The 27,927-nt window shown below is 42.3% G+C and overlaps 2 protein-coding genes and 4 non-coding genes across 6 annotated transcripts; 4 read left to right on the top strand and 2 right to left on the bottom strand.

The window, feature by feature from the left end:
• Positions 1 to 13,878: 13,878 nt before the first annotated feature.
• LOC133108420 (heat shock cognate 70 kDa protein) lies at positions 13,879 to 20,732 on the bottom strand. Its single transcript, XM_061217932.1, has 9 exons — positions 20,625 to 20,732; positions 19,321 to 19,530; positions 18,856 to 19,061; positions 18,263 to 18,415; positions 16,823 to 17,378; positions 16,429 to 16,631; positions 16,009 to 16,207; positions 15,676 to 15,908; positions 13,879 to 14,481 (listed from the first exon to the last, which is right to left on the bottom strand). The coding sequence occupies exons 2-9, from the start codon at positions 19,523 to 19,525 to the stop codon at positions 14,284 to 14,286; spliced, it is 1,953 nt and encodes a 650-aa protein (XP_061073916.1). The 5' UTR covers positions 19,526 to 19,530; positions 20,625 to 20,732; the 3' UTR covers positions 13,879 to 14,283.
• Positions 16,297 to 16,393, bottom strand: LOC133108770 (small nucleolar RNA SNORD14). Its single transcript, XR_009704700.1, has one exon. It is a non-coding gene; the product is annotated as a small nucleolar RNA SNORD14 (small nucleolar RNA).
• Positions 20,733 to 21,918: 1,186 nt separating the features above from the next.
• LOC133108419 (heat shock cognate 71 kDa protein) lies at positions 21,919 to 27,613 on the top strand. Its single transcript, XM_061217930.1, has 9 exons — positions 21,919 to 22,073; positions 23,563 to 23,773; positions 24,031 to 24,236; positions 24,322 to 24,474; positions 25,275 to 25,830; positions 26,017 to 26,219; positions 26,438 to 26,636; positions 26,737 to 26,969; positions 27,229 to 27,613. The coding sequence occupies exons 2-9, from the start codon at positions 23,569 to 23,571 to the stop codon at positions 27,424 to 27,426; spliced, it is 1,953 nt and encodes a 650-aa protein (XP_061073914.1). The 5' UTR covers positions 21,919 to 22,073; positions 23,563 to 23,568; the 3' UTR covers positions 27,427 to 27,613.
• On the top strand, positions 23,858 to 23,954 carry LOC133108769 (small nucleolar RNA SNORD14). Its single transcript, XR_009704699.1, has one exon. It is a non-coding gene; the product is annotated as a small nucleolar RNA SNORD14 (small nucleolar RNA).
• Positions 24,635 to 24,731, top strand: LOC133108767 (small nucleolar RNA SNORD14). The gene has a single exon (XR_009704697.1). It is a non-coding gene; the product is annotated as a small nucleolar RNA SNORD14 (small nucleolar RNA).
• LOC133108768 (small nucleolar RNA SNORD14) lies at positions 26,255 to 26,351 on the top strand. The gene has a single exon (XR_009704698.1). It is a non-coding gene; the product is annotated as a small nucleolar RNA SNORD14 (small nucleolar RNA).
• Positions 27,614 to 27,927: the final 314 nt, after the last annotated feature.

Here is a 27,927-nt window from a genome sequence, read left to right on the forward strand (position 1 = left end):
GCTACTGCTAATAGTACTGCTACTACTGCTGCTGCTGCTGCTGCTGCTGCTGCTGCTAATGCTACTGCAAATAATACTACTGATACCACTACAGCTGCTGCTAATGCTACTGCTAATAGTACTACTGCTACTATTACTATTACTATTACTACTAGTACTAGTACTAATCTTTCAATTAAAAAAGGATGAGTGCATTTATAGGTGGACAACTGAGGTGGGCAACTTTTTGACTGTGTCAAAATGTCATGAAATTGATCGAAACATGAACTGTGGCTGTCCCAGTTGTACACCTTGCAGACCTGGGTCAACCTTGAAACCATTGATGAAAATACTGTTCTACACATTACTGAGTTTTTCTGATGTATTGGGACCGATGAGGTACTCTCAGAAAGTTAAAAAGTCTTCCGGTCCTCTCAGACGGCTCAATTGCACCAGGCAAAATCAATTGATCACAGAAAAGTAATCTTTTCCCCAGACTGGGGCTGGGCCTGGTCCAGGCCTTTAAATGCCCGGAGTGTTAACCAGGGAGGGTGGATTTCAATCAGCAGGATTGCCTCTTGAAGCAAATGAGACGACTGAAATTCTGATTGAATGCCAGCTGCACACAAGTTTACAGTACTTTACTGGGTCACGCCAGTCCTGAATAGCTACGCCAAAATCGTAAGAAAAAGATAATTGGAGATAAAAAGCTGTTTAAAAAAAGCTCTCAAAGTGAAAAGTTTAGGGGACACTTCCTCTGTGCTGCTCGGCTCCTACACAAGATAGAAGAAGCTGGCACGGCTGGTTTATCGCGTGTTTCTGACTCATAGATGTGTACCTGCTTTATCGGTGTTTGGCCCCGAGCTGTTTATCATCAGCGCTTCACTGTAGTTGATCCAATGCTCCTACCTTTACTGGAGAAAAAGTTATCTTTCTAAAGCCCAGATATGGTGCCCATTGTTCATAGGGAGTGTGTTTTCCCCCGCCTCTTACAGGAGATCACAACCTGAGCTTGAGAACAGTCATGGTGTTTTGTTGTTTTATGTAATCTAATACTATCATGTGACACCTTTTTCATTTACATAAATAAACTGTCACATTGGAATACTCTACCATGTTCATGATAAGCAGATACAAAAGACATACACAACTCGGGCTAAAGGTCAAGGCAGTGCACATAATACAGCATACCAAAGCAGAAAGAAAGAAAATTGAAATTATGTGAACTCTAGGTCATGTCCATGCAGCTGAGAAACTGAGGTGGTAGTCTGAGCGACTGCAGCTAACACAGTCGTGTTATATCTGCATATCCTGTCATGCAGGGACTTGTCAATTCCCCATACAAATTAAACTACGATACACTTTCCTGTTTTCGAATGTCGCTCAATCAGTTCAGCAGTGGCAACCATGCCCTTGATAATACCACAGGAGGCCAAGCTTTAATGATGCTAATATTAGCTTCGGATGCATCTCACTTTGTAGGCCACCTTGTTGAAAAAAAAAAAAAACAGTTTTGAAACTGCTGCTCCTAGCTGGTTGACCAGCTACCAGCCCAGACAAGCTACCAGCACTAGCTGGTTGACCAGCTCATACCCAGCTAGACGAGTGTTAGGACCAGCTTGGTCATGCTGGTTGACCAGCTCATACCCGGCTAGACCAACTTTATAACCAGCTTGCCCAGCTCAATTTTCAAACTGGTCAAGCTGGCATAGCTGGACTTTACAGCAGGGTACCTATTGAACGTGGTCCATGGGAAACCAATAACTTAACCTTGTTCAAACCATAATATGCTACAGGAAGGAACTGGACCTCACAGACCACTGCAGCCCTCCATGCCATGAGGTGGCGCTCCACTGCAGCCCTGCTCCTGTGCCTCCCCTGGTCCACCCCACTCATCCACACATCCTGGAGCTACAGGCGCATCCCTGTGCCTCTCAGGAGTGGCCTGTAGCGTAGTGGTTAAGGTACATGACTGGGACCCGCAAGGTTGGTGGTATTGTGGTGTAGCCACAATAAGATCCGCACAGCCGTTGGGCCCTTGAGCAAGGCCCTTAAGCCTGCATTGCTCCAGGGGAGGACTGTCTCCTGATTAGTCTAATCAACTGTATAAAGCTAAGAGCGTCTGCCAAATGCCATTAATGTAATGTAATGTCTTGAAACTATATTTTTCCCCTCATTCCGACTTTTCCCTAGTTAACCCTTATGCGGAGTTCGGGTCAAAATGACATTTTCTGTGAAGAATTAATTGAGTACTCATGCTATGCCCCCCTACAAACATCTCTGACAAAATTTTCTGATGAATTTGAATAATGAAAGGGTGGAAACTAGGTGAAAACCGACAGCTCAGGGTAAATATGAACCAAAGACTTCTTCTTACACTATTTTCATCTCTAATTTGCCCTCACATCTCTGTACACACATGTACATGCATGCATACACTTATGCACACATTCATATATTCATAAACAATATTCTTTTTGCCTTTTGCTCAATCAGATTTGCAACATATTTCATGGAGTGAACACATAGCCCTCTCCACCATGTTATAGACCTATTGCCAAAATAAACCTAGTGACCCACCTCTACCCCCATATACAAACCTCCCCCAGCTCCCACCTCCCACCCCCATATACAAACCTCCCCCAGCTCCCACCTCCATCCCTATATGTACAACCAGTATTTCAACCCTGAAGCTAGCAGGCACACAGAGCGACACACTGCCTCCGCTTCCACATGATTCAGGAACTATCAGATGCAGGTCTTGTTTTGCGAGAGATTTTTGTCCGTAAGCAGGCAGAAGTGCGAGAGCTCTAGAGTGCCCAAAACTTGTGGACCGTAGAAAGCAGAGCAGCGCTTCTCCATAGAATAAAATGAGTTGACATACGCAATATGATCCCACTGATGTTGGGCTGTTTTTCAGTGCTTTTTTTCAGTGGGATTGTACAGATGAACACAAAAAGGCATAAACTCTTGTTTGCTAACTCAAGGTAATTTACAAGCTAGCTAGAAAGTTTGGCGGAACAACTTTAGAGTTTACAAACATTAGCAGCAGGAACTATTATTTGCTATTTTCTTGTGAATAAAAAACGCTTTCACTTGGATTGTGTCAAAAATATCTATATTCTTAAATTTTGTAATTGTTTTATAAAAGCAATAACTCACTCCAGGCCCTGGTATATTGTAATTTTATCATAGCTCCACTGTGCAATCGGCCGAACAACACCCCTTAGCTGTGATAAAATGTATATATACTGTACCACTGCCTGTCATGAGTTATTGCTTAAGTACTGATTTCATCAATGCTATTAACCAACCAGATTGCAAGATTTGTCCTTCCTGTCTTATATAGCCAAACATTACTCACACGACACGGCAAAGGTCTTCATTCTAAACATTCTTCTAGTTTCTGCATTCACATTCAGTCGTGTTAATTCATGAAAGAACGCGTGCCTGTTCGCACCTTTATTTGTCGAGTAGTTGCGTTGAAGTGGGAGAGTCTACAACACAGCGCAGTAATTATACTTATTATACTTTTATTTATTTGTATTATTGAGACTGTAGATATGTATTTTTTCATGTTCATACTCCATTTATTCTTATTTGCTTACACATTTGATATATTAAACTATACGTAGGCCAATATGTTATCCCAGTAGGGAACCATGATCATCATGGATTAATGTGTTAGCCTAATTAAGGGAGGGACCAAGGTCATTTCACCGATTAGTTTAGTTTCCCTACGTATTGTTTCATATGGAGAGTATCAGCTTGCTGTAATGTTGTCATTCAAGTCACTGCCAAGGTATTGACCAGCGACCATTTTGTTTTGTGTTCTTTTCTTTTTTTTTCCATCTTGCTAGTTCTCTTTCTTTGCACCACCTGAGCTGACCACCACCACATCCAGTATACTGCTTCCCCAGTGTTGGCACTATTGGCATGAACAAAATGTCGAGGTCAGGGTGCTGTCTAAAGTATACAGAGTTATTTTTCTATTTTGCTTTTATGTTCTCTGTCAGTGTCAATGAGCTGATGTGAAAAAGTCTGAACCTATTTGAGCTGACCCTGTGTCATTTAAATCAAACTTTTCCATTATGTACAAGTCCTACAGTATATATTTAAATGGTCTGAGTATCTGCATCATTAGGCGATAATGAAAAGTGCTTCTTTTTCCATCTGTACTAATGTCCATCTTGTCTGCTCGCAGTGTACCAGCACAAAGAAATGGACTTAGTAATATCTACCCTACTGTCATATTTGCAAACACCCACTTAAGAGAAGCAATGACACAGATGGGTAAGCCACTAGATTTTCGCTGTATCTGACATGTGAGAAATAATCATTGCTTTTAGTGAATAAAGTGGTCAGGGGGGGTATTTTTTGCTAATTTCGTAGACAAGCTCTTCAGATTACACAAAAGCACAGAGTGGGATTTCAATGGCAAATAAATTAAGTGTTGTAGTTTTGTCTTCATCTTCACAGTACAAAATGCTCATTATTTAAATCCATGTAAATTGTAGTAATGCAGGATTGTTGGAAATCAGTGGACAAACTTTTTTTAGATTATTTAAATGGGTAGCTATTCATCTACTTTTTAAACTGTCCGAATAACAAATTTCCAGTTCTCCATTGTTGTCACGTGACCTTTTTCTGCTTTATAATTGGACACCCACGGATCAGTGTCCATTCTGAGCATCCACATCCACAAGTGCGTTTGTGCGTCAACTCAATACAAAATGGCCACCTCGTTTAAAGCATGAAGCCATGTTGTTTTTACACGGATCATTGAAGTGATTATGAGCAGACCCAGCTTCCGCCAGCAGCTCTTTGTATGAGAAAAGAAAAAAAAAAAAACAGTTATGAGAAAATATTATAAAATAAAATAAACTTTTCAAGCTCCAGTAGAGGCTCTAATTTAACGCATCGCCTCCTCTCCACTAAAGAGACTTTGGGTCTGGATTTTCAATTGAAAGCATGCAGTCATCAGTATTACTGAAACCTTCAAGCTCTAAATATTTCTGTTTTTTCTGATTGGCTGCCACTCTGCCAGGCCCTTTTTGATTGCTCAGTTTGTCCTTCAGAACGTCTCCTCTGCACCGACTGAGAATGACTCTTAATAGTTGATGAAAATCTGCCTGTCTTGGCACAATTGGACCCTGGTGTATTTTGATAGACATCCTGATTTTAATACGGCATCACACAGTTTTCACAGGGTAGATCAATTATGGTAGGCTATTATTCTCTGAAAGCAGAAGGATTCTCTGACAACAACAACAAGTAAACATTTATATATAACAGAATAAAACAGATTGCAAATAAAACAATAATAAGGAACAATAATACAAAAAATAGGCCATAAGATACAACCACAATACAGCATTTCACACACGGAGAGACACCCTTGACTATTAAAAGCATTTACATTCTTCCCGAAGAGCTTCTTGGATGACATATGTAAAATCCCAAATTCCCGAGGGCAATGCTTTCCTGTAAATTATACCAAGCCCATGGTTCATAGTGAGAAAAAGCAGCTTTTCTAAAAGAAGCGACTCAGTCTTTCCTCTATTTTTTGGCCCAATGAAAGATGGGTCCAAAAGGTAACATCACGTTGCAAAATGATGACAATAGGTCTTGAGACAGAATGGGTAGCAGTGTTGTCAGTTGACAGCTCATTTGACTCTTTAGAGACTCGGTCTGAAGTTCAAATCTCAATGGATTAATGAGTGAGGTATTAACCTTGAGTTGCTTTTGTAATATTGTAATAAAAAAAAAAAACAACAACAAAAAAAACAGCTCAAGCTGGGTTTTGAAACAGCTGGTAGCTGGTTGACCAGTTAGTCCAGCTCCATACTCAACATGGTTTAATCAGCTCAAGCTATGGTTTCTAACAGCCGGTAGCTGGTAATTTCAAGCTGGTATTCACACCAGGGTATTCAGATGCGTACACGGATAAACGATAGCGCGGACAGTTCGTCTGAGATAATGGTATTTGCAAACTTTGAAACTTTTAGGTTAGCGTTTTGCCCTCAGCTATCACCAGGATTCTGCAGCACTAGAACACATTTCACTGCATCCTGCCAGAGGTAGAGTGGGTTTGAGTCAGCCAACTCTGAAATGCGTAACCATTTGATACCGAGCGAATGCTCTTGTCTGACTGCCAGTCTGTCGACACACAACATACACAGCTTCCTGATTCAGATTCTGAGCACGCTCAGTTCTGTCAGTTTGAGTGCGAGATGTACTTCATGGGAGGGGGGGGGGGGTCTTTTCTGTGCCAGAGCAGGGAATACACTCCTTATCATCTCTGTGCTGACACATTACTGGATGCAGCACCACCAGTCGAGCAACAACATGCATCAGGCCCTGTGGTGGGAGAAGCACTTCACCGGGACAGAAAGCACCGGAAAGAACGGGAGCACCATGGTGGTGTGTACAGAAGCATCTCTGACGGAAATGACCACCATCTTACTCAAACTGCCAGTGAGCTAGCAATGATGTCAGAGTCTGGAGGTGGTCCAATGAATGTACATGTTTTTTTTTGTTCTTTGCATTAATAATGAAGGGATTGGACTTTCTGCTGTTTCTTTCCAACACCAGTAAATTCCTTCATACTGAGGGTTCACTCTTCCGGCCCTTCCAGGAAAACTGCTGCTGTGTGTGGTAACCAATCACTGTGCAATAGCAGACCAGAAGGTGCTTCGCTCTGGTAATGTAACACGTGGCCTTGTTCCCAGTCTAGACTAACCAATGTTCCAGCTGTGTTCTTTGTCCCTATCTGTTAGCCAAAAGCTAAACAAAAATGTATTTTCTGTATTCATAATATAATGCAAACGGCGGATAAAATGTTGCTTCCCTAAAATTATTGGTTCAAATTTGAGGCCAGATGGCAAATATGCAGCAACAGTCTTTTGCATAAACTGATATTAGAATAAGCTGACGAAGAGATTGCCTTGGTTTTCAATTTGACAGGTTTCCATTTTCAATTGGTATAGAGGTTATGCCATTTTGTTTACTCAATTATCAAACTGAATTGAATAACTTGGAGGCATTCGGTTTACCGCCTGAATTCCAATGAATAGTTTAACAGGGTCTTATTCCATATAATACTTGGTAGAATTATTTTATTATTCAATAATGGAAGCTGATCAGATTTGAAGCTATATCTCATGCTATAATGGAAAGCCTTAGGATCTGCGGTATCTGACACATTTAGACATTCAGATTAATTATAGTATGCCTGGCCTAACAGACTGTTTCTTTAGTGTTCCAGCTTAAAGATGTCTGATCATGTTTAATGAACAAGCATTACCAAAACAAAACTATCAGATGAAACAAATGGTCTCTGTTTAACTCTGTTAAACAACGGCAGCCATTTTGCACAAGATTGCTCACCACACATCAGCTTGGTTGGAGAGGAAGATAACAATTATTTCAGCCAATTAAATTGGGCGATGATCAGGCGACAGGTTGAGAGAGCCAGGACATCGTGGAACCCCCTACTCTTTGCGATGAGTGTCATGGGATCTTTAATGACTGCAGTCGGGACCTTGTTTTAACGTCTCATGAAAGACAGCATCACCTGCTGCAGTGTCCCCACTGCAGATGGCACCCGTACCTTCATCATCCTCTCTGTCCTGGCCCGCTCTGCTGGCCTGGTCATCGGTGTCATGGCCTTCATCCATTACTCCTCCTTCGACGGGTTTTACTAAAACTTAGCCGCAGGCGTTGTTTTTCTTCTCACAGGAGTGTTTTATTTCCATTCATTCTCCCCTTCACCCTCCACCTGCGCTTCATCTCCGAAGGTCGAGGAATATTGACTCATTCATTGTTTTGCAATTAAAAAGTAGCACTTTAATTGTCAAAGTTAAGGATGGGTATTGATCTAATTCAGCTACAGACTGTGGACTGAGCACTAGAGTAGTGGAAGGTAGGTGAGAGCTAGAGTATGGTATTCTGAGAACATTAAACATTTAATCTGTATGGAAGGCCCAATATCTTCTAACCTGGTCTTTTGAGCTCCTTGGTCCCTCTATCGTAAAATGGAAACCTCTCTTGTTACTCTGTTTTCTGTGTTTACACTCTGAATATAAAATGCAGTCTGAACTTCCAACCTCAGCTTTATAAAGGCAATCCACAGAAACAGAAGTAAATAAAAACCCAGTGCATTGTGTTGCATAATGATTTCTGAGAAGTAACGTGTGGGACGCATGTATATTTAAAAAATTATATTATAAGATATCCATAAAAACCATATAAGCTGTTACCATTGCTTCTGAAAATCAAATACATTTTCTAAAAGCATTTTAACAAGAATGAAGGTATTATTTTTATTTCTTTCGATTACTCTGTGAACTTATACAATCTTTTTTTTAAATGTTTGAAATGTACCAGTTACCTGTTCCTGCAGCTGTCAACGCATAGGGAGAAACTGAAGGCTACAGAAAAAACAAAAGTACAAGGTGTACAAGTTAAAGTATGTTGTAATAATATGAGATTTTGAGAAATGGTGGGAAGGTAGAACATAACTGCTTGTGCCAGTATGAGGCATGGAGTCAACAAAAGGCGGGGGGGGGGGGGGGGGACGGTGGTGAACAAATTATTTAAACTCAAGGCGCCCTCTGGTGTTCATGTGTGAAAGTATGTCACAGCTTTCGCTTGTCACTTTTCAAACAGCAGGGCAATGGTCCAATATAGTAGGCATTTAACACACACTCTTAACCAGCGTGACTTACAAAAGGTTCCGGCAGCAAACAGCAGGATGCAAGTCTCATTAGAAGCCTTGGTGCATTTATTATAATAATGGCATGGTCTGTTCTTTAAAATGCCATTAAACCATTAAAATGTTGGATTTGAGCTATTGACCCAGAGAGACCACACATGCACAGGGATCAGAATTTCATGCTACACCCCATTGTGCAGATATAAAACTACCCATTTGAAATATATATAAGGTATACAGTAGTATAGCTTATTATACTTGAAGTACAATATGAGGCATACACTTTAAGTATGTTGAAATGCACTATTTTCTCACATGGGTGATTTTATTAACAGTCACAAACTACACCTTAATCCTACTGTTGACTTACAAATCCATATTACTTTTAAAGCAGATCATGGCTAAATTCCTCTATATTTTATATACAGTACAGTAATATGTAAATACATAGACTGTAAAGCGAGCTGAAACAAAGTAAATTGTATGTCCCCTTCAGTTCCTCCAATATGAAATAGACATGCACCTTACCAATTGTACAAATGCAACTACAGTGCACCTAACTGTGATGAGAAAGCTAGTGCACTGCACATGCAGTTTTGTGTTGCCTCAAGTTATACAGTACTGCACTACACCATGGACAAATATTCACCAGTCTGCACATGTTTTTGAGATTTTAATAAAGACAAACATGTGAAGAAAGTGTTCTCTTTCAAAAGGGGAAGTAAGATCACTGGCATTTCTTCTCCATGCTTGACAGGGTGTGAATGTTCAGTGAGTTATCATGATATCTATGGTGGCCAAAATGCAATCTTCAATGACTAAGCTATTTCAAAACAGGATGACCAGTTGAGTTTATCATTAACTTCCTGAAATAAATATGCAATGACCATGAAAGGGACTGAGTCAGGCAAATTCAGGCTTTTGTCTGGCCTAGTCAGGCAGATTGCATTATGGCCACCATAGATATCATGATAACTCACAGAACATTCACACCCTGTCATAGCATGGAGACAGAAGGCCAGTGATCATACTTCCACTTTTGGGGGTTACATTTGGAGTGATTTCTTTTGGTTTTTTTCCCATCATTACAACCATAACGTGCGGACATTGTTCAACCAATTAGAATGCATTAGACCTTATAAATGCACACCTTAATTTGTCAGTAATCGGACAAAGGGAACCCATTGCAGACTCAGGGATAAGATTACAGCAGGCTTTATTGACAAAGGGCAGATCCAAAATGCAGTCCACAAACAGACATAAAACAGATGACAGAAAAACACAGAACCTGACATGAATTACTTGCCTTTGAAAGAGAACAGTGAATGTTCAATGAGTTATCATGATATCGATGGTGGCCATAATGCAATCTGCCATGACTTAGCCATTTCAAAACAGGATGAGTTGAGTTTATCATTAGCTTAATAAATATACTTATGCAGTGACCATGAAATGGACTGAGTCAGGCAAATTCAGGCTTTTGTCTGGCCTACAAGTGGATATCCAGGAAACGATGTCCTTGAAGTCTCCCTGGACTCATGAAAAAGAAAGGACTCCCCTCTTGTTGTGCTCACAGATTGTACTGGAATAGAGTGTCCATTGTCCCTTTTCCTAACAGCATTGGAGAGAGATTACCAAAGGGTTTCAAGAAAATATCTCATTTTCTCAGACTCTTTATCTGTATTTCCCATGTTTCAGCTTTTTCGAGATTCTGTAATGAACACATTGAGACAAAATAACAGACGCTATTCAATACTCAGTGCTCTCCAAAATTATTCATACCTTTGGTGAAGATGAGCAAAAGGCTGTATAAGATAAACAAGACAGGTAATGAGCTACATTGTATGCTAAAATGAAATGGGAAATTAAATTCCTTTGTGCTGATTTCTCTGAAATGGTCTGTTGACAATGGTGTGTCATATGTTACGTTCTGAATGTGGGGAAACTGGATTCGGATTGCAAGCCCAGTTTGAATCACGTCCAGAATTGGTCTGTGCCAGATTCCGTCGGTATCGGATTCGAAAGCAAACTTTCCAAGCATCTTCTCCTGTTGCCAACTTCCAGCTGACATACTGGATGACATCCCATAATAAGCGTGCTGGAGTCATGAGACACCCTGTTGCAGAACTCGTTGTCAGGTCAAATGGAATGCCGGCTGGAGAAATGTGATCTTGCTCCAACACAGTGAATTGGATACACAACATAAACAAACAACTGCATGCATTGGATAGGTGGAAATCTGGGATGTCAACGGTATCCTACGAGTGCATTCAAGATTCAAGGTTTGCACAGTGTAGATATACAGATAGGTCATTTCATTTATATAGCGTTTAAAGTGCTTTACAGTGATGAGGGGTAAACTCACCTCAACCACCACCAATGTGTAGCACCCACCTGGGTCATGCATGACTGCCATTTTGTGCCAAAACGCTCACCGCACATTAGCGTAGACCTGCATCTCGCATTATGCTCTAGATAGACTGGTCTTAGGCAAAAGCACTTCTGCATGGAGATGAGAGACATTTTAAGCAATAGCGCCTGTCATGGTCTGTGGTTTGAAACAACTTGGGCCAGTTACACAGACACAGGTTAATCCTAGTCATATACTACATGGTTGGCATTTATATAGCGCCTTTATCCAAAGCCTTGTAGAATTGATGCTTCTCATTCACCCATTCACATACACACATTCACACACCTCACCAACAGCGATTGGCTGCCATGCAAGACACCAATCAGCTCGTCAGGAGCAATTGGGGGTTAGGTGTCCTGCTCAGGGACACTTCGACACACCCAGGGCGGGATTGAACCGGGAACCCTCCCACTGCCTGACGATTGCTCTTATCTGCTGAGCTAATGACGTCCATAAATAAAAATTTGAATGGATTCTCCATACAAAACTCACTTCAGCCCAGGAATACAGTAGGCTTAATCTGTTTCTGTTTGAGCAGATACACCCCACTAAACACTTTATTTCTAGTTTTGTTTTGCTTTTTGGTGGGGGGGGTGAATAGCTGGCTGGTTGAGCACAGAGGAGAGCCGGGGACCTGCTGAATTAATGCTCTATCTAATGCATGGGCACTGGGCTGTTGAGGCACAGTCTGGGAACACATTTCGGCTGGAAACACTTGCGCGACAGTGAGAATGTGGTGTTTAAAGGCTGCAGTGCAACGCGCTTCCATCTGGTGTCGTCACAGTCGTTACTCTTGATCACAAAATACACAGACACACACAGAGCTCATACACTCACTCACACACACACACACACACACACAGCTCATACATTCACACACACACACAGCTCATACACTCACACACACACACACACACACAGCTCATATACGCGCACACACACACAGCTCATACACTGACACACACACACAGCTCATACACTCACACACACACACACAGCTCATATACTCGCACACACACAGCTCATACACTCACACACACACACACCGCTCATACACTCACACACACACACACACACACACAGCTCATACACTCACACACACACACACACACAGCTCATACACTCACTCACACTCACACACACAGCTCATATACTCGCACACACACAGCTCATACACTCACACACACACACCGCTCATACACTCACACACACACACACACACACAGCTCATACACTCACACACACACACACACACACACAGCTCATACACTCACTCACACTCACACACACACACACACAGCTCATATACTCGCATACACACACAGCTCATACACTCACACACACACACACACACACAGCTCATATACTCGCACACACACAGCTCATACACTCACACACACACACACCGCTCATACACTCACTCACACTCACACACACACACAGCTCATATACTCGCATACACACACAGCTCATACACTCACACACACACACACACACACACAGCTCATACACTCACACACACACACACAGCTCATACACTCACTCACACTCACACACACACACAGCTCATATACTCGCACACACACAGCTCATACACTCACACACACACACCGCTCATACACTCACACACACACACACACACACACAGCTCATACACTCACACACATACACACAGCTCATACACTCACTCACACTCACACACACACACACAGAGCTCATACACTCACTCACACACACACACACAGCTCATATACTCGCACACACACACAGCTCATACACTCACACACACACATAACTCATACACTCACATACACTCTCACACACAGAGTTCATACACTCACACACACACACAAACACACAACTCATACACTCACATACACTCACACACACACAGCTCATACACTCACACACACATACACACACACAGAGCTCATACTCACACACACACACACACACACAGCTCATACACTCACACACACACAGAGCTCATCTTGTGTGAAAAAAAACACGAACAGTGAGATTCAATTTTAATTCTCAAGGGTTTCTGTGCAAATGGTTACAATCCAGAAGGCGTTACTTTTCATCTCTCCACAGCATTACGTTCGACTCACCTGTCACTGTCATTTGTGTGTGGTTCCAGCGCTAATTAGAAGAAGCCGAGTATGGCACAAAGCAAAGCACTTAAAAAGGTAAAAATAACCTCCGTCAACATACAGCTGTCACCTATCAGTCATACCCAAGTCTAGAATATTCCGTGAACAAGCCTCGTGAAAGATACTACCGTTCCAGAGAAAGGGTTGCCATGATGCAGCAGAACTCAGAAATGGTGAAAACAGGAAGTGACCTGTAAAATAATCTTCCCCATTTTGTTGCATTAACAGAAAATTAAGAAAAACAACTACAGAAAGAGCAAAGGTATATCACATCCGAAATAAAATTAGGGTAAATAAAAGCCAAAATTGTAGAATTGGAACGAGTTGGAAGGAAGGATTAAAGAAACTGAACAGTGCATCCCTAAAATCTTTCATTAAGAATTCATCAACCTGTTCCATTTAAACATCTCAACCAAGTACTGGAAGGCAAATAAACTGAAACCAGCATTGCCAGTGTGGTTCAAGAGTGAGAAACCAGATCCTTGGTTATATGGCACCAAAGTTGTCAATGCCAACGGTAATCTTATCCACTTTTGTGCTATGTTAGACACTCCTTAGTCTCTAGGTGTGTAAAGGACTGTTCCAAATGCTTTAAATTACCAAGACCTACGAGGGAGAATGTTCATAACATTTCTTTATTTGGTAGCTTTTGATACGTAAACGGTACGTTAACCACATGTTAACAGTGCAAGTGCAAATGCCAGAAAATGCGGCACATTTTCAGGAATATAAATGTAGAAATAGAGAGGCCAATACAGTACTGTAGCAAAACAACTTGATCAACTGGAACATAAATATATCAAAGAAAAAGTACACAGGTTCCCAGTTTCAGTTTTTTGCATCCTCTGCGACACGTTTAACTTACATTATGCCAACAAAACACTTAGGAACGGTTATCAAATCAACTCAATATTCAAGCTTAGTGAAAGAACGGACACATCCCATTCCGGTGGAAAATGAGTAAAACATGTTGAAATGTGCTACCAGCAGGCAGGGGGCGCGGGGCCGGGGCGGGCAGGAGCTCAGTCCACCTCCTCAATGGTCGGGCCGGAGGACCCTCCTCCTCCAGGGGCCGCCCCGGCCCCCGGGAAGCCTCCCGCCATTCCGTCGGGCATGCCCCCGGGCATCCCGCCAGCGCTCTGGTACAGCTTGGTGATGATGGGGTTGCACACCTTCTCCAGCTCCTTCTGCTGGTGCTCGAACTCGTCCTTCTCAGCCGTCTACAGAGAGAGGCCACAGTGAATTCATCGCCGATAACGAACTCGGTAATTTTTTGGTCGACTTTGTTTGCCGACATCAGTCGTTAATGGTTGTATTCACCCTCCCAAAAGTTCCATTTGAAACTAAAACATTCACGAGGAGCACATCTAGCGCTTTTGTTTTTCTTAGATAAACCAGCGGTAGCATATTTGGATGGTATTTCAACTGTCACGGTAACATTGAACAGCATACCAAACTTCAGAAAAAAAATGCAACAAATAACTTCCGTTATGGATGAGACGCAAAAAGACAGGTATTTTGGGGAGACTATAAACTTTATAAAAACTATGTGAATTTTAAAGTCTAATGCAGAAAGTTAGATATCCATGCAATGTACGCTTTGCTGAGCATAAAAATAGCAATTTCGAAAATATGTATATTTTTATGAGGAGATACCTGCGTTATGGGTGTGACACGTGAAATGCATTGTTTGACTACTTTCCAATCAAATTTTTATCATAAAACATTTGTTGTCATCTGAAATGGTTCTGAATATCAGTTTTGACATTGAGAAAACCATCTGAAATGGTTTTCAATGCAAATTGCATTGGAGGTACTCATGGACTAATAAATCAATTTTTAAGCATTTTCCTGTTGTTAGCCTACATTTTGCCAGATTTCAAAATGATCCCAATCGACACTTTGGGACATAATAAGTTTAATTGGGAAGTAAGTATGTTTATTTTTTCATACTCTTTACATTGGAATGGCCCACATATTGTATGATACCTTCACATGGTGGCATTTTTGTAGAAATATTGATATAATGCGTTCGCGTTCTTAAATTGCAAAAGTTTAAAACGTACACAGGTGACTGTGTATATGTGGAAAATTTAAATAAAATCAGTGTTAAAGTTGTCATTCCTACATGCAGATAATCTATGAACTAACCAGATAGTCAGCAGTGAAACTTTTAAAGAACTTCCTCTGCAATAGCAGAAGTATTCAAATTTGAATATTTTAATACCAACTCTTCAAATGGGAAGTACAGGCACCTGAAGACACGCAAAAGCTCACCACCTGGTTTCTATACTTCACATTTCACTACCATTTACATCAATGATTTACATTTCAGAATTGAGCAATCAGACTAAAACAACCTGTCAAACACATCCTGAAAATGTTGAAGAAGAAATTTAAATAAAAAAGGTTACCTGGTTCTTGTCCAGCCAGCTGATGACCTCGTTGCATTTCTCCAAGATCTTCTGTTTGTCCTCGTCGCTGATCTTGCCCTGCAGTTTCTCGTCCTCCACAGTGGACTTCATGTTGAAGGCGTACGACTCCAGGCTGTTCTTGGAAGACACCTTGTCACGCTGCTGGTCATCTTCAGACTTGTACTGCTCAGCCTCCTGGACCATTCGCTCAATGTCCTCCTTGCTGAGTCGACCTGATAAAGCAAGGGGTGAAAATTACAATTGATGCCGTTTCTGCGTCAACATTAAAGCAAATGGCAGAATCCCCCACCCTTCCAAGGCCCTGCCCTGTACCTTTGTCGTTAGTGATGGTGATCTTGTTCTCCTTGCCAGTGCTCTTGTCAGCAGCGGAGACGTTCATGATGCCGTTGGCATCGATGTCAAAGGTGACTTCGATCTGAGGAACACCGCGGGGTGCCGGGGGAATGCCAGTCAGCTCAAACTTGCCCAGCAGGTTGTTGTCCTTGGTCATGGCTCGCTCACCTTCATAAACCTGCAGCATTAAGGACATGTCAAATTAATTTTCCTGAAGCAACTTGCTACAATTTGAGAAACAAAGGCAATAAACATGAAGGAAAGTATTCGCTCAGACATCCAAGGAAGGTACTCGGGCCATCTTTGGTCTTGCAACCTCTAGTAGAAACTACGAATGATTTTGGAATCATTTTCGTCACAGCGAACAATTTCAATTCCCTCTCCCTCTGAGGTTCTGACCTGAATGAGCACACCAGGCTGGTTGTCGGAGTAGGTGGTGAAAGTCTGGGTTTGCTTTGTGGGAATCGTGGTGTTGCGTTTGATCAAAACGGTCATCACCCCACCGGCTGTCTCAATGCCCAGGGACAAAGGAGTGACATCCAGCAGCAAGAGGTCCTGGACATTCTCGGATTTGTCTCCAGACAGAATGGCGGCCTGGACAGCTGTGAGGGGGAACAGATACCACTTGTCAACAATGACAGCATACCACAATATTCTACCTGACCATCAAGGAAGGAACTAGAATGTTCCATGAGTGTTTAAACACTGATGGAAGCTATGAATGACACCTAACATAATGGTAAATGTCAGTAATGATTGGACCACGGGCCATGGAATGAGTCAAGACCATTACCTGCACCATAGGCTACAGCCTCATCAGGGTTGATGCTCTTGTTGAGCTCCTTTCCATTGAAGAAGTCCTGCAGCAGTTTCTGGATCTTGGGAATGCGAGTGGAGCCACCGACCAGGACAATGTCGTGGATCTGGGCTTTGTCCATCTTGGCGTCGCGGAGGGACTTCTCCACTGGGTCCAGGGTGCCACGGAACAGGTCGGCGTTCAGCTCCTCAAAGCGAGCCCTGGTGATGGAGGTGTAGAAGTCGATGCCCTCGTACAGGGAGTCGATCTCTATGCTGGCCTGGGTGCTGGACGACAGGGTGCGCTTGGCTCTTTCACAGGCGGTGCGGAGACGGCGAACAGCTCTCTTGTTGTCGCTGATGTCCTTCTTGTACTTGCGCTTGAACTCGGTGATGAAGTGGTTGACCATGCGGTTGTCGAAGTCCTCTCCTCCCAGATGGGTGTCTCCAGCAGTGGACTTCACTTCAAAGATTCCATCTTCGATGGTCAGGATGGAGACGTCAAAGGTGCCGCCACCAAGATCGAAGATCAGGACGTTTCTTTCTGACCCAACCTGGAAAGTTAATAGGTTTTAATGTGGAGTACAAAAACAAAATGGACATAATTTGCATTGTCAAGGAACTAATAGACAATTCCAAAGGAGCAGTGGTCTGCAGATAGATTAAAAAAAAAAAAAACAAGGGCTCAGTCATCTCAGATGTGTGCGCATGTTTCAATGAGAGTGGCCAAGCAGACCTCATCCTGGCATCCTACTTTCCCAGACCAACCGATCTGGCTTTTTCTTTTGGGTTTAAATAGGAAGTTAGCATCCAATTCCTGCAGCTTGGTCTGGCATTATTTATTTAAACCCTGGTCTTGTAGGAATGTTTGGCTGGAAGGACATTTTGGGAGGAAACAAGCTGGGGTTTGGCACTTTCCTTCATCCATTTCCTTGTCTGTGTTTGCAACCTTCATTGTTTTAAGGTAGTTGAACCATGTCTTTAGATTAGATGTGCATATTTTTGTAACTTCACACATTTTAACTTGGTTGCAAGTTGTACATTTTGATGAATGTTGATCCAACAGGATGCTCTGCCTATCACTGAATCAGGTGATTTAATTGATAATTTATATATTTGTTAATAATTACCAAATTAAATGAAATAAACATACAGTATTTTACTTGGTTAAGTGAGATGTTTTAGCTGTTGGCACTCTTGTGTTCAGTATTCAGACTGCTGGAAATTTAAACAAAGGTGTTGACGGTTAAAGCTGCTAGATTCATAAATTGCTGTTTTAAAACATATTTTATTGAATCCTTGCTTCCCCAACAGCATACATTATAGGAAGATCTCTAAAAGGAAAATGGGGGGGGGGGGGGAGAATATGGTAAACATGTTGTCTCCGGAAAGACAACGGATGATCAAAACATCATCGCATTAAATTCAATTAAATTACCTTTTTATCCAAGCCATATGCAATTGCAGCTGCTGTTGGCTCGTTGATGATACGCAGAACATTGAGACCAGAGATAGTCCCAGCATCCTTCGTAGCCTGGCGCTGGGAGTCATTGAAATAGGCGGGCACTGTGATTACAGCATTGGTCACAGTCTGCAGGAGAAGAATCAGAATGCACTTGAAGCCAAGGCACAATACCTTATAATCCAATAGTATACACATTTTAACTACATAATCCAGAAAAAAAGACTAGGAGTATAGACCTCAAATGACAATCACAATTCAAACCGCACACTCAGGAATAAGATAGGAACTGACCGGAGATGCAAAGAGTGTCTTTATTTTTTCCATTACACAACACTCTTTGCATCTCAGGTCAGTTATAAATATGTATAATTAAACATATATAATATATATGCTACCAGCATCTCATAGATGGAGTGACACGTTTGTGCACAAGGTGTTTCTTCTGCAATACTTTAAACTACATTTACAATTCAGCAACTGCTATGTGACAGTTGTAGGTTACAAAAATGAGATCAAATGAATTAATTAAATTAGTAAAAGTACAGGTTAAACTCATAAGTGCTCACTTTTCCAAGGTAGGCCTCCGCAATCTCCTTCATTTTCACAAGCACCATGGATGAAATCTCTTCAGGGTAAAATGTCTTTGCCTCGCCTTTGTAGTCGACTTGGACTTTGGGACGGCTGGAATCATTTATAACTGTGAATGGCCAGTGCTTCATATCTGACTGAACGACTCCATCATCAAACCTGCGACCAATCAGCCTCTTAGCATCTGAAAGGATAAAATGAAAGAGTAAACACTGACATAAACATACACTGGAATGCAAATAAAGTTCATTTGACAATTTAATTGATTTACTTTAGCTTGCTGGCATGCGCTCCTATAATTGGCACAGTTCCTGCCAGAAAATGATAGTGAAAGCTAATATCTCAGTATCAAGTCATTATTTAATACAAAAGGAGGAGTTCGTTTTAGTGGTAGTGGGGAGAGCACAGCCTCAATACATTGTAGAGCAATGAACTGAACTTACCGAACACTGTGTTCGTGGGGTTCATTGCAACTTGATTCTTCGCTGCATCGCCAATCAATCTTTCAGAATCAGTAAAGGCTACATAACTGGGTGTGGTTCTGTTCCCCTGGTCGTTGGCAATGATCTCGACTTTTCCATGTTGGAAAACCCCTACGCAAGAGTAGGTTGTCCCAAGATCGATGCCAACAGCTGGCCCCTTCGACATGTTTTCTAAAATATAAAAAAAGATGTAGATGATATAGATATATTCATGCTAACGAAATAAAACAACGTGGTAAATGATGAAATCAATTCATGACTACCCTGATATTGGTCTAATCACAGCTGATAACGCAGAACAAAATGTAACGAAATGTAATAGAAGACAAGAGGGATGTCACGTTTTCAAATATTAGCTTTAGTTATCATAGCAAAACGAACCATAAAAATACATTTGTTCAACTTCATTCTACAGTGATGGAGTCTCAAGCATATTATGCAATAAAACGACAACGACAGAGGAACATTTGTCCCACTACCTAACTCCAAGTTGACAGGTATATGGCTCGACCATCTGCCAACGTCTTTCGCCACAGTGGCAAATTAATTGTTTAAACTAAGGTTACCCTTTTGACGTTACCTAATCCCCTCCAAGCAATGGTCTAATTTACTGTCGCTAGTTATCAAGATCCATGACAAAGAGCAAATCCCCATCAATGAAATTGGTGGTCTTATCTGTAATAAATATAATCAGCTAGGTCTTCCCCTCCCCCAGGAGCATCATACATCTGACTAGCTACTGTAATGTATGCGCTGAACGCTGGTTACGCATGCCCTCGGCAAGACAGGCAGTCTTGGCAACAAGCTAGCATTCTCATCAACACAGGCCAACGGAAACCCCTACCTGTCACAGACATGATATGAATGAAAGTCAGGATGTCATTGTATATTCCAGATAATTCTCCTACATGGCAACGCGCACCTATCTACATTACTTATTTAACGTTAAATTATAGGCTACTTAGCGGTGTAACGTAGCTAATTGTACCGATCATTTAGAGGGAACAAAGCAGTTGCCTAACCAATGAAACCAAGACAACGAAGGGACGCGGCTGCAGGTTGAACCCTCATAACATTTAGCTGTCAAACGTTACTTTAGTTAAATTAAGCAATGAATAACCTATTAGGTAAGAAAATGAGAAATAAAGTCAAGGAACATCAAAGCATCCCTTTGTAAGCATGGTTATTTCATGGCGATCCATAGCTACTTTTTAAGAATGAAGGATTCTTCCAACGCTGAGTGGGTAATCACTTTCAACACTAACCTGAATAAGATGTAACCTGGCTTTCCTCAGGTAGGACTTTTCGTTTGATTTTTTCCTACAATGCAGTGCGGTGGAACAGGAGAATATAACGTTCATGATCGAGAACACTCTAGAACACATCTGCGAGACAACCAATTACACGACGGAAAATGTTTCACTGACAGCCAGGAGAAACCAATAGAACCTCGTAGTTCGACTGCTAGGGCGGGTCTTATGCTCTTGACTACTCCTCTCGATTAAATACTGTATTAATAAATGACAATCGCGCCGTAATTGCTTCATAACGACTGAAACTGTAACGAGAGATATTATTGAATACATCCTCCCATTTTCTTGAGACGTTTAATCTTTGCATTGCTTCTATTCAAATAAAATACATGTTTTCTAGGCTTGTCTTAAAGGCTGGCACATTCATGTTTAAATAACGTTATTATATTAATGATGATTTATTTATTGAACGGCTTTATCCCGAATATGTTTCAGTGTGGGGCCACCGTGGCTTGATATAAGACACATGCATCCATACATGATTTGCTCTTTAAGAGGAGTGGATGTTACATAAGTCGATGGGCATGTAGTGGTAGCGTACTGCAGCAGCATTCTATTAGAATCCACATGATGTCCAAAATGCAGCGCCTTATACTGCAGTGGCCGTTCTGACGATTACAGAAAGGGCTTTAAATGAGCGATATCTAAACCCCGTGAAGAGGTACATGGGATAATGGGAGACCTTTGCATATCCTGTAAGGTTGGAGCCTAGCCGATCAGCGGCTTTTCCATGTTGTCAGTCAGCTCAACACAGCCTATTACAAGAAGATGAATATACTCTACAGTAGCATACCATATTTCATTTGTAAACCTAAGGTTTAATCCCGTAATAGTCTGCCCGCCACGATGCAAAGCTACGTCTTCCAAATAATAAACAGCAATAAACGCAATTTAAGGTGATATATGGGAACTTCCGGTGTAAAGGCGCTCCCGAGAGACAGCGAAGAGGGCTGCCAGTTCAGCTGTTTTTTTTAAATGTCACAGGTTTCCTCCTGTGGGACAAGAAAACTGGCACGTTCGACCCGCAAAGTGTCTTCTTATCAGAAACATTGCTCACTGAGTCAACGCAGCTCATATTCATTTTTCATAAAAAATCAATAACTAATACTTCTGTGTATTTCAATGGTGACTAATTTATGAAAATATGAAAATGTGGACGTTTTACATGAGTAACACTGTTTCTGGAACTTTCAGCAACTGACATTTCTTTTTTTCCCGGGTGTAAGGTCGGGTTTGTGCGCCTTTGGGCGATGACGTCATTTTTACGGAATTTCCCCAGACCTGGCAACCCTCGGCAATACTTAAGCGAGCAAACGCAGTTTCTCGCTCTTTCTCTTTCACTGCGCGAAGCGGGGACAGTCCACAGCCTCGTAGAGACCATCACCACTCCACTTCATCCAAGTAAGTTTTCTGAGCTATAGCTAGGTAATTCGCTATTCTTTGCTTATAAATCCCACACGAACTGAACCAGTTTAAAAATATAATCGAGACCGGCATTTAACCCCTAAATTGGCTCTTTATCCACCCGGCACACGCGCCATTTTTTCTAGCCTTTGTTCGAACTACCGCCAGTTGTATCCCGGTAACTTTATTAACACTGTTGACCTTCTGCGCTACTTTAGAAGTTATTTTTTTTAATTAACGTAGCTAGCCACCTACATAAAGTTCGGTGGATCGCGACCTTTTTCCAGTATTGGCGTTACAAAAAAGGGGAAAATGTAGGTTTTTTTATTTTAGGACTTCCTGCTAGCTAGGCTGACTAGCTACATGTCTTTGTTCAGCTAAGGAACAAGGAAGTATGCTATAATTTAACATTAAATTGCATAGCTGGTAAATCTTGATTTCGTTTTATACACGATGTCTACGATTGCGTAACATCCATTGTAGAATCCTTAGTTGACTTAAATTTAGGCCAGGATATGACTTGGCAGACGGTTAGCACGTGTTTTATGGGAAGTGCTTAGTTACATTTTCGCATAGCTTCTTCAGTGGTGCCGGCACATTTGCTATATCCAAGACTAATTGCAATTCGCGGTATCACACGTATGTCAAATTTTTTAGCCGGTGACCAAAAGAACAGCCTCGGAAAGCACGTGCTGGTCATGAGCTTTGCCGACATCCCTGGCCTTTGATGACTCTTGCTCGCACTGTTTCATAACTACAATTAATTTAAAGTTGAAATGCTGTAACGTAGACTCGCTGTATTCCGAACAGAACACCGGGAAGCGGCGGCTTCCACAAGAATTTAACGGCCGTTCAATGGTAGCCTAGTTCAGGAATGTGGTTTATGAATATGATTGCCTATCTACCCTTGACGCTAAAACACTGCTTAATGTTTATTGGAGTAATTGGAGAACGACACCACTTCCCTGTATTCGGAAGACCGTGTTGGCTCACTGTTCCGAACAGCACCTGAAGCACAACTACAGTTCTGCACTCTAGCTTAAGTCTACCCGGTTCGTGGTCCCACAGCTTCCTTTCGACACGGTCACATGGGGAGAACCATTACCTGCCGACTCGTGATCGTGTACTGACTCATACCAAGTTATGAAACCGGAAGGGATTGGGCTTTACACACAAACCAAAGCTCATGTGAAAGTCTTATTTATTCGTCAGGAAAGTTGCACTGTTCGGAACAGGCTGAACAGGTTCGGAACAACAAGATTTTTAGAATTTATTTATTTTATTATCCTTATCTCCCCCCTCCCCCCCCGTGTACACGACTAACTATTTAGGTTCAATGTTTAGTTTCGATAAACCAAGGCAACCTTAAACCATTCAGTCCCTCGGGTCTGGTTTTCACTGGTTATCTATACTTTGATTTAATTTGTTTTAATTATTTCACACATTTCTTGTAGTTAACACGATTCTCTTCTCCTTGTGTCTAAAGGTAAACATGTCTAAGGGTATAGCTGTCGGCATTGACCTTGGGACGACCTACTCCTGCGTAGGCGTCTTCCAACATGGCAAAGTCGAGATCATTGCCAACGACCAGGGGAACAGGACCACGCCCAGCTACGTTGCCTTCACTGATGCTGAGCGATTGATTGGGGATGCAGCGAAGAATCAAGTTGCAATGAACCCCACAAACACAGTGTTTGGTAAGTATACTCCAAGTACAGGAGTGGATCACTAGTTTTGTAATTGGTTAATTATAGAAACAAAGAACTCTTAATACTGGTTGCTCACTGTGATGAAGATGATTCCTAAGTCATTCGTAGTTTCCACCAGAGGTTGCAAGACCAAAGATGGCCCTAGTACCTTCCTTGGATGTCTGAGTGAGCACTGCTGTATTTGTGCCAGACTGATGAGCACCAAAGTGGTTATTAAATGTGGTTGTGGTATTAACCTTTTACAGATGCCAAACGCTTAATTGGGAGAAGATTTGATGATCCTGTTGTCCACTCCGACATGAAGCACTGGCCGTTCACAGTTGTCAATGACAGTGGCCGCCCAAAAGTGCAGGTGGATTATAAAGGCGAGACCAAGTCCTTTTACCCTGAGGAGATCTCTTCTATGGTTTTGGTGAAGATGAAGGAAATTGCTGAAGCTTATCTTGGAAAAGTAAGTTGAATGCCAACAAATGCCAGGATTCAGGTTACTACAAATGTGTGCTTCCTACATTAATACATGTGTTCTCCCTTTCCAGACTGTGTCCAATGCTGTTGTAACAGTGCCAGCTTACTTCAGTGATTCTCAGAGGCAAGCTACAAAAGATGCCGGGACGATTTCAGGGCTTAATGTTCTGCGAATTATAAATGAACCTACTGCTGCAGCCATTGCCTATGGCTTGGACAAAAAGGTAATTCTTTGGTTTTTCTGTGGTCCGAGTCTACTCATGAAATGTAGCTAGTGGTCTGTGTGGCAAAAGTTGTCCAATGGCCAATAAAAACCAGGCAGAACTTAGAATATGCCCAATACACCACTTCCAATGGCCTCTGAGGGAGAGGAAATTGAATTGTTCGCTGTGATGAAAATGATTCCAAAATCATTCGTAGTTTCCACCAGAGGTTGCAAGACCAAAGATGGCCCAAGTACCTTCCTTGGATGTCTGAGCGAACACTTTCATATGGCATATCTTCGAACTTTCGTAATGTGGCCTAATACTCAAGTGTAGGTCAGTTCACGAATGCAAACCTTGTTGCGTTTTTCTTTTTGTAACGGTTAATGCAATTGGCTTTACCTGATTTAATCTGATGGGCTACACCTTTTGTTTTGTTCATTACATTTTTATATCAGCAGTAGAATGCGTACAAACTGTTATATGCTCTTATGGCTGTACTTTCTACATAACTAATCAGTAGCTAGCTATAGAATTCTATGGCTAAACATTCCTGAAATAAATGTTTACAGTATAGCCTTATTGAACAAACTAATCAACTGGTGACAAGCTAATTACTAGCTGCTGTTGCTACAATATGTAGATGTAGGCTAATATACTTTGCATGCTCCAATCTGTGGAAAAAGTAATTTGCAGATTGAAGTGTTCATTATCAAGGCTATATAATCTGCTGTACAGAATTGACGGTTACATTTCTTGTAGAAGACGAGTGCAGTTTCTGGATTGTGCAAACAATAAAACTGAAATGAATTTCATCCTAGGTTGGAGCAGAGAGAAACGTCCTGATCTTCGATCTTGGTGGCGGCACCTTTGACGTGTCCATCCTGACCATCGAAGATGGAATCTTTGAAGTGAAGTCCACTGCTGGAGACACCCATCTGGGGGGAGAGGACTTCGACAACCGCATGGTCAACCACTTCATCGCCGAGTTTAAGCGCAAACACAAGAAGGACATCAGCGACAACAAGAGAGCTGTTCGCCGTCTCCGCACCGCCTGTGAAAGAGCCAAGCGCACCCTGTCGTCCAGCACCCAGGCCAGCATAGAGATCGACTCCCTGTACGAGGGCATCGACTTCTACACCTCCATCACCAGGGCTCGCTTTGAGGAGCTGAACGCCGACCTGTTCCGTGGCACCCTGGACCCAGTGGAGAAGTCCCTCCGCGACGCCAAGATGGACAAAGCCCAGATCCACGACATTGTCCTGGTCGGTGGCTCCACTCGCATTCCCAAGATCCAGAAACTGCTGCAGGACTTCTTCAATGGAAAGGAGCTCAACAAGAGCATCAACCCTGATGAGGCTGTAGCCTATGGTGCAGGTAATGGTCTTGACTCATTCCATGGCCCGTGGTCCAATCATTACTGACATTTACCATTATGTTAGGTGTCATTCATAGCTTCCATCAGTGTTTAAACACTCATGGAACATTCTAGTTCCTTCCTTGATGGTCAGGTAGAATATTGTGCTGTCATTGTTGACGAGTGATATCTGTTCCCCCTCACAGCTGTCCAGGCCGCCATTCTGTCTGGAGACAAATCCGAGAATGTCCAGGACCTCTTGCTGCTGGATGTCACTCCTTTGTCCCTGGGCATTGAGACAGCCGGTGGGGTGATGACTGTTTTGATCAAACGCAACACCACGATTCCCACAAAGCAAACCCAGACTTTCACCACCTACTCCGACAACCAGCCTGGTGTGCTCATTCAGGTCAGAACCTCAGAGGGAGAGGGAATTTAAATTATTCGCTGTGATGAAAATGATTCCAAAATCATTCGTAGTTTCCACCAGAGGTTGCAAGACCAAAGATGGCCCAAGTACCTTCCTTGGATGTCTGAGCGAATACTTTCCTTCATGTTTATTGCCTTTGTTTCTCAAATTGTAGCAAGTTGCTTCAGGAAAATGAATTTGTGTCCTTAATGCTGCAGGTTTATGAAGGTGAGAGAGCCATGACCAAGGACAACAACCTGCTGGGCAAGTTTGAGCTGACTGGCATTCCCCCGGCACCCCGCGGTGTTCCTCAGATCGAAGTCACCTTTGACATCGATGCCAACGGCATCATGAACGTCTCCGCTGCTGACAAGAGCACTGGCAAGGAGAACAAGATCACCATCACCAACGACAAAGGTACAGGGCAGGGCCTTGGAAGGGTGGGGGATTCTGCCATTTGCTTTAATGTTGATGCAGGAATGGCATCAATTGTAATTTTCACCCCTTGCTTTATCAGGTCGACTCAGCAAGGAGGACATTGAGCGAATGGTCCAGGAGGCCGAGCAGTACAAGTCTGAAGATGACCAGCAGCGTGACAAGGTGTCTTCCAAGAACAGCCTGGAGTCATACGCCTTCAACATGAAGTCCACTGTGGAGGATGAGAAACTGCAGGGCAAGATCAGCGACGAGGACAAACAGAAGATCTTGGAGAAATGCAACGAGGTCATCAGCTGGCTGGACAAGAACCAGGTAACCTTTGGTTTTATTTCTTCCCTCCCAAGCGATGTAAACCCATAGATGCATTTTAGGTTTGGGGAATGTGGATTTTTACTTTCATGTTATACCAAAACTACTTTGCATGCTACATTTTGTCTAGGTAATCTCTTGAACCAAACTATTCATAAATATTAAGTCCATGCAAATCCTAGTGCATAAGTTTCACAAGACTGCATTCGGCATTTGGAGAATTGAACTCATCTGCTTGGTGTAATTCTGACTTGTTTTGTAGACTGCTGAGAAGGACGAGTTCGAGCACCAGCAGAAAGAGCTGGAGAAGGTGTGCAACCCCATCATCACCAAGCTGTATGAGAGCGCTGGGGGCATGCCAGGAGGGATGCCGGGTGGTATGCCTGGTGGCTTCCCAGGGGCTGGTGGTGCCCCATCAGGCGGCGGCTCCTCTGGACCAACCATCGAGGAGGTTGATTAAACGGGTCACGTCATCACAAAGTTAAACCCCAGTGGCCCAATCTGTGACCTGAAGGCTGGCTGAAGGCGACATTCAAAATGGCTTCAGTTTGAATGTGTAAACTTGCATTTAGATCTAGCTGAAGCTAGCCAGTCCTACAATTGGAGTCCTGGTGCATAAAGGAAAAATAAATTATAAAAACCTAAAACTTGTGATTTGTTTCTGTGGGCGTGGGTGGAGTAATTCCTCTGAAAGATGACGCAAGAGTGGTGTGATGACAGGTCTGTACAGCAAAAATGTTTTGCTTCCTGTTCAGGAATTTAACTGCAAATACCTTGGTTCTTTCTCCAGTGATCTCTACTCAATCAAATGTGCTAGCTATGCTCAAAAGCACTAACACTTAAGATAAGTAATGATTTTACTAAACCTTTTGAGCTTGCTGGGAAGCGATTCAAGGCTAGTTAATTTTTTTTTTTTTTTTTTTTTTTTTTTTTGGGTAAGAAACCGACCATATGTCACTAT

Source organism: Conger conger, chromosome 13 (assembly GCF_963514075.1).
Source record: "Conger conger chromosome 13, fConCon1.1, whole genome shotgun sequence".
NCBI lineage: Eukaryota > Metazoa > Chordata > Actinopteri > Anguilliformes > Congridae > Conger > Conger conger.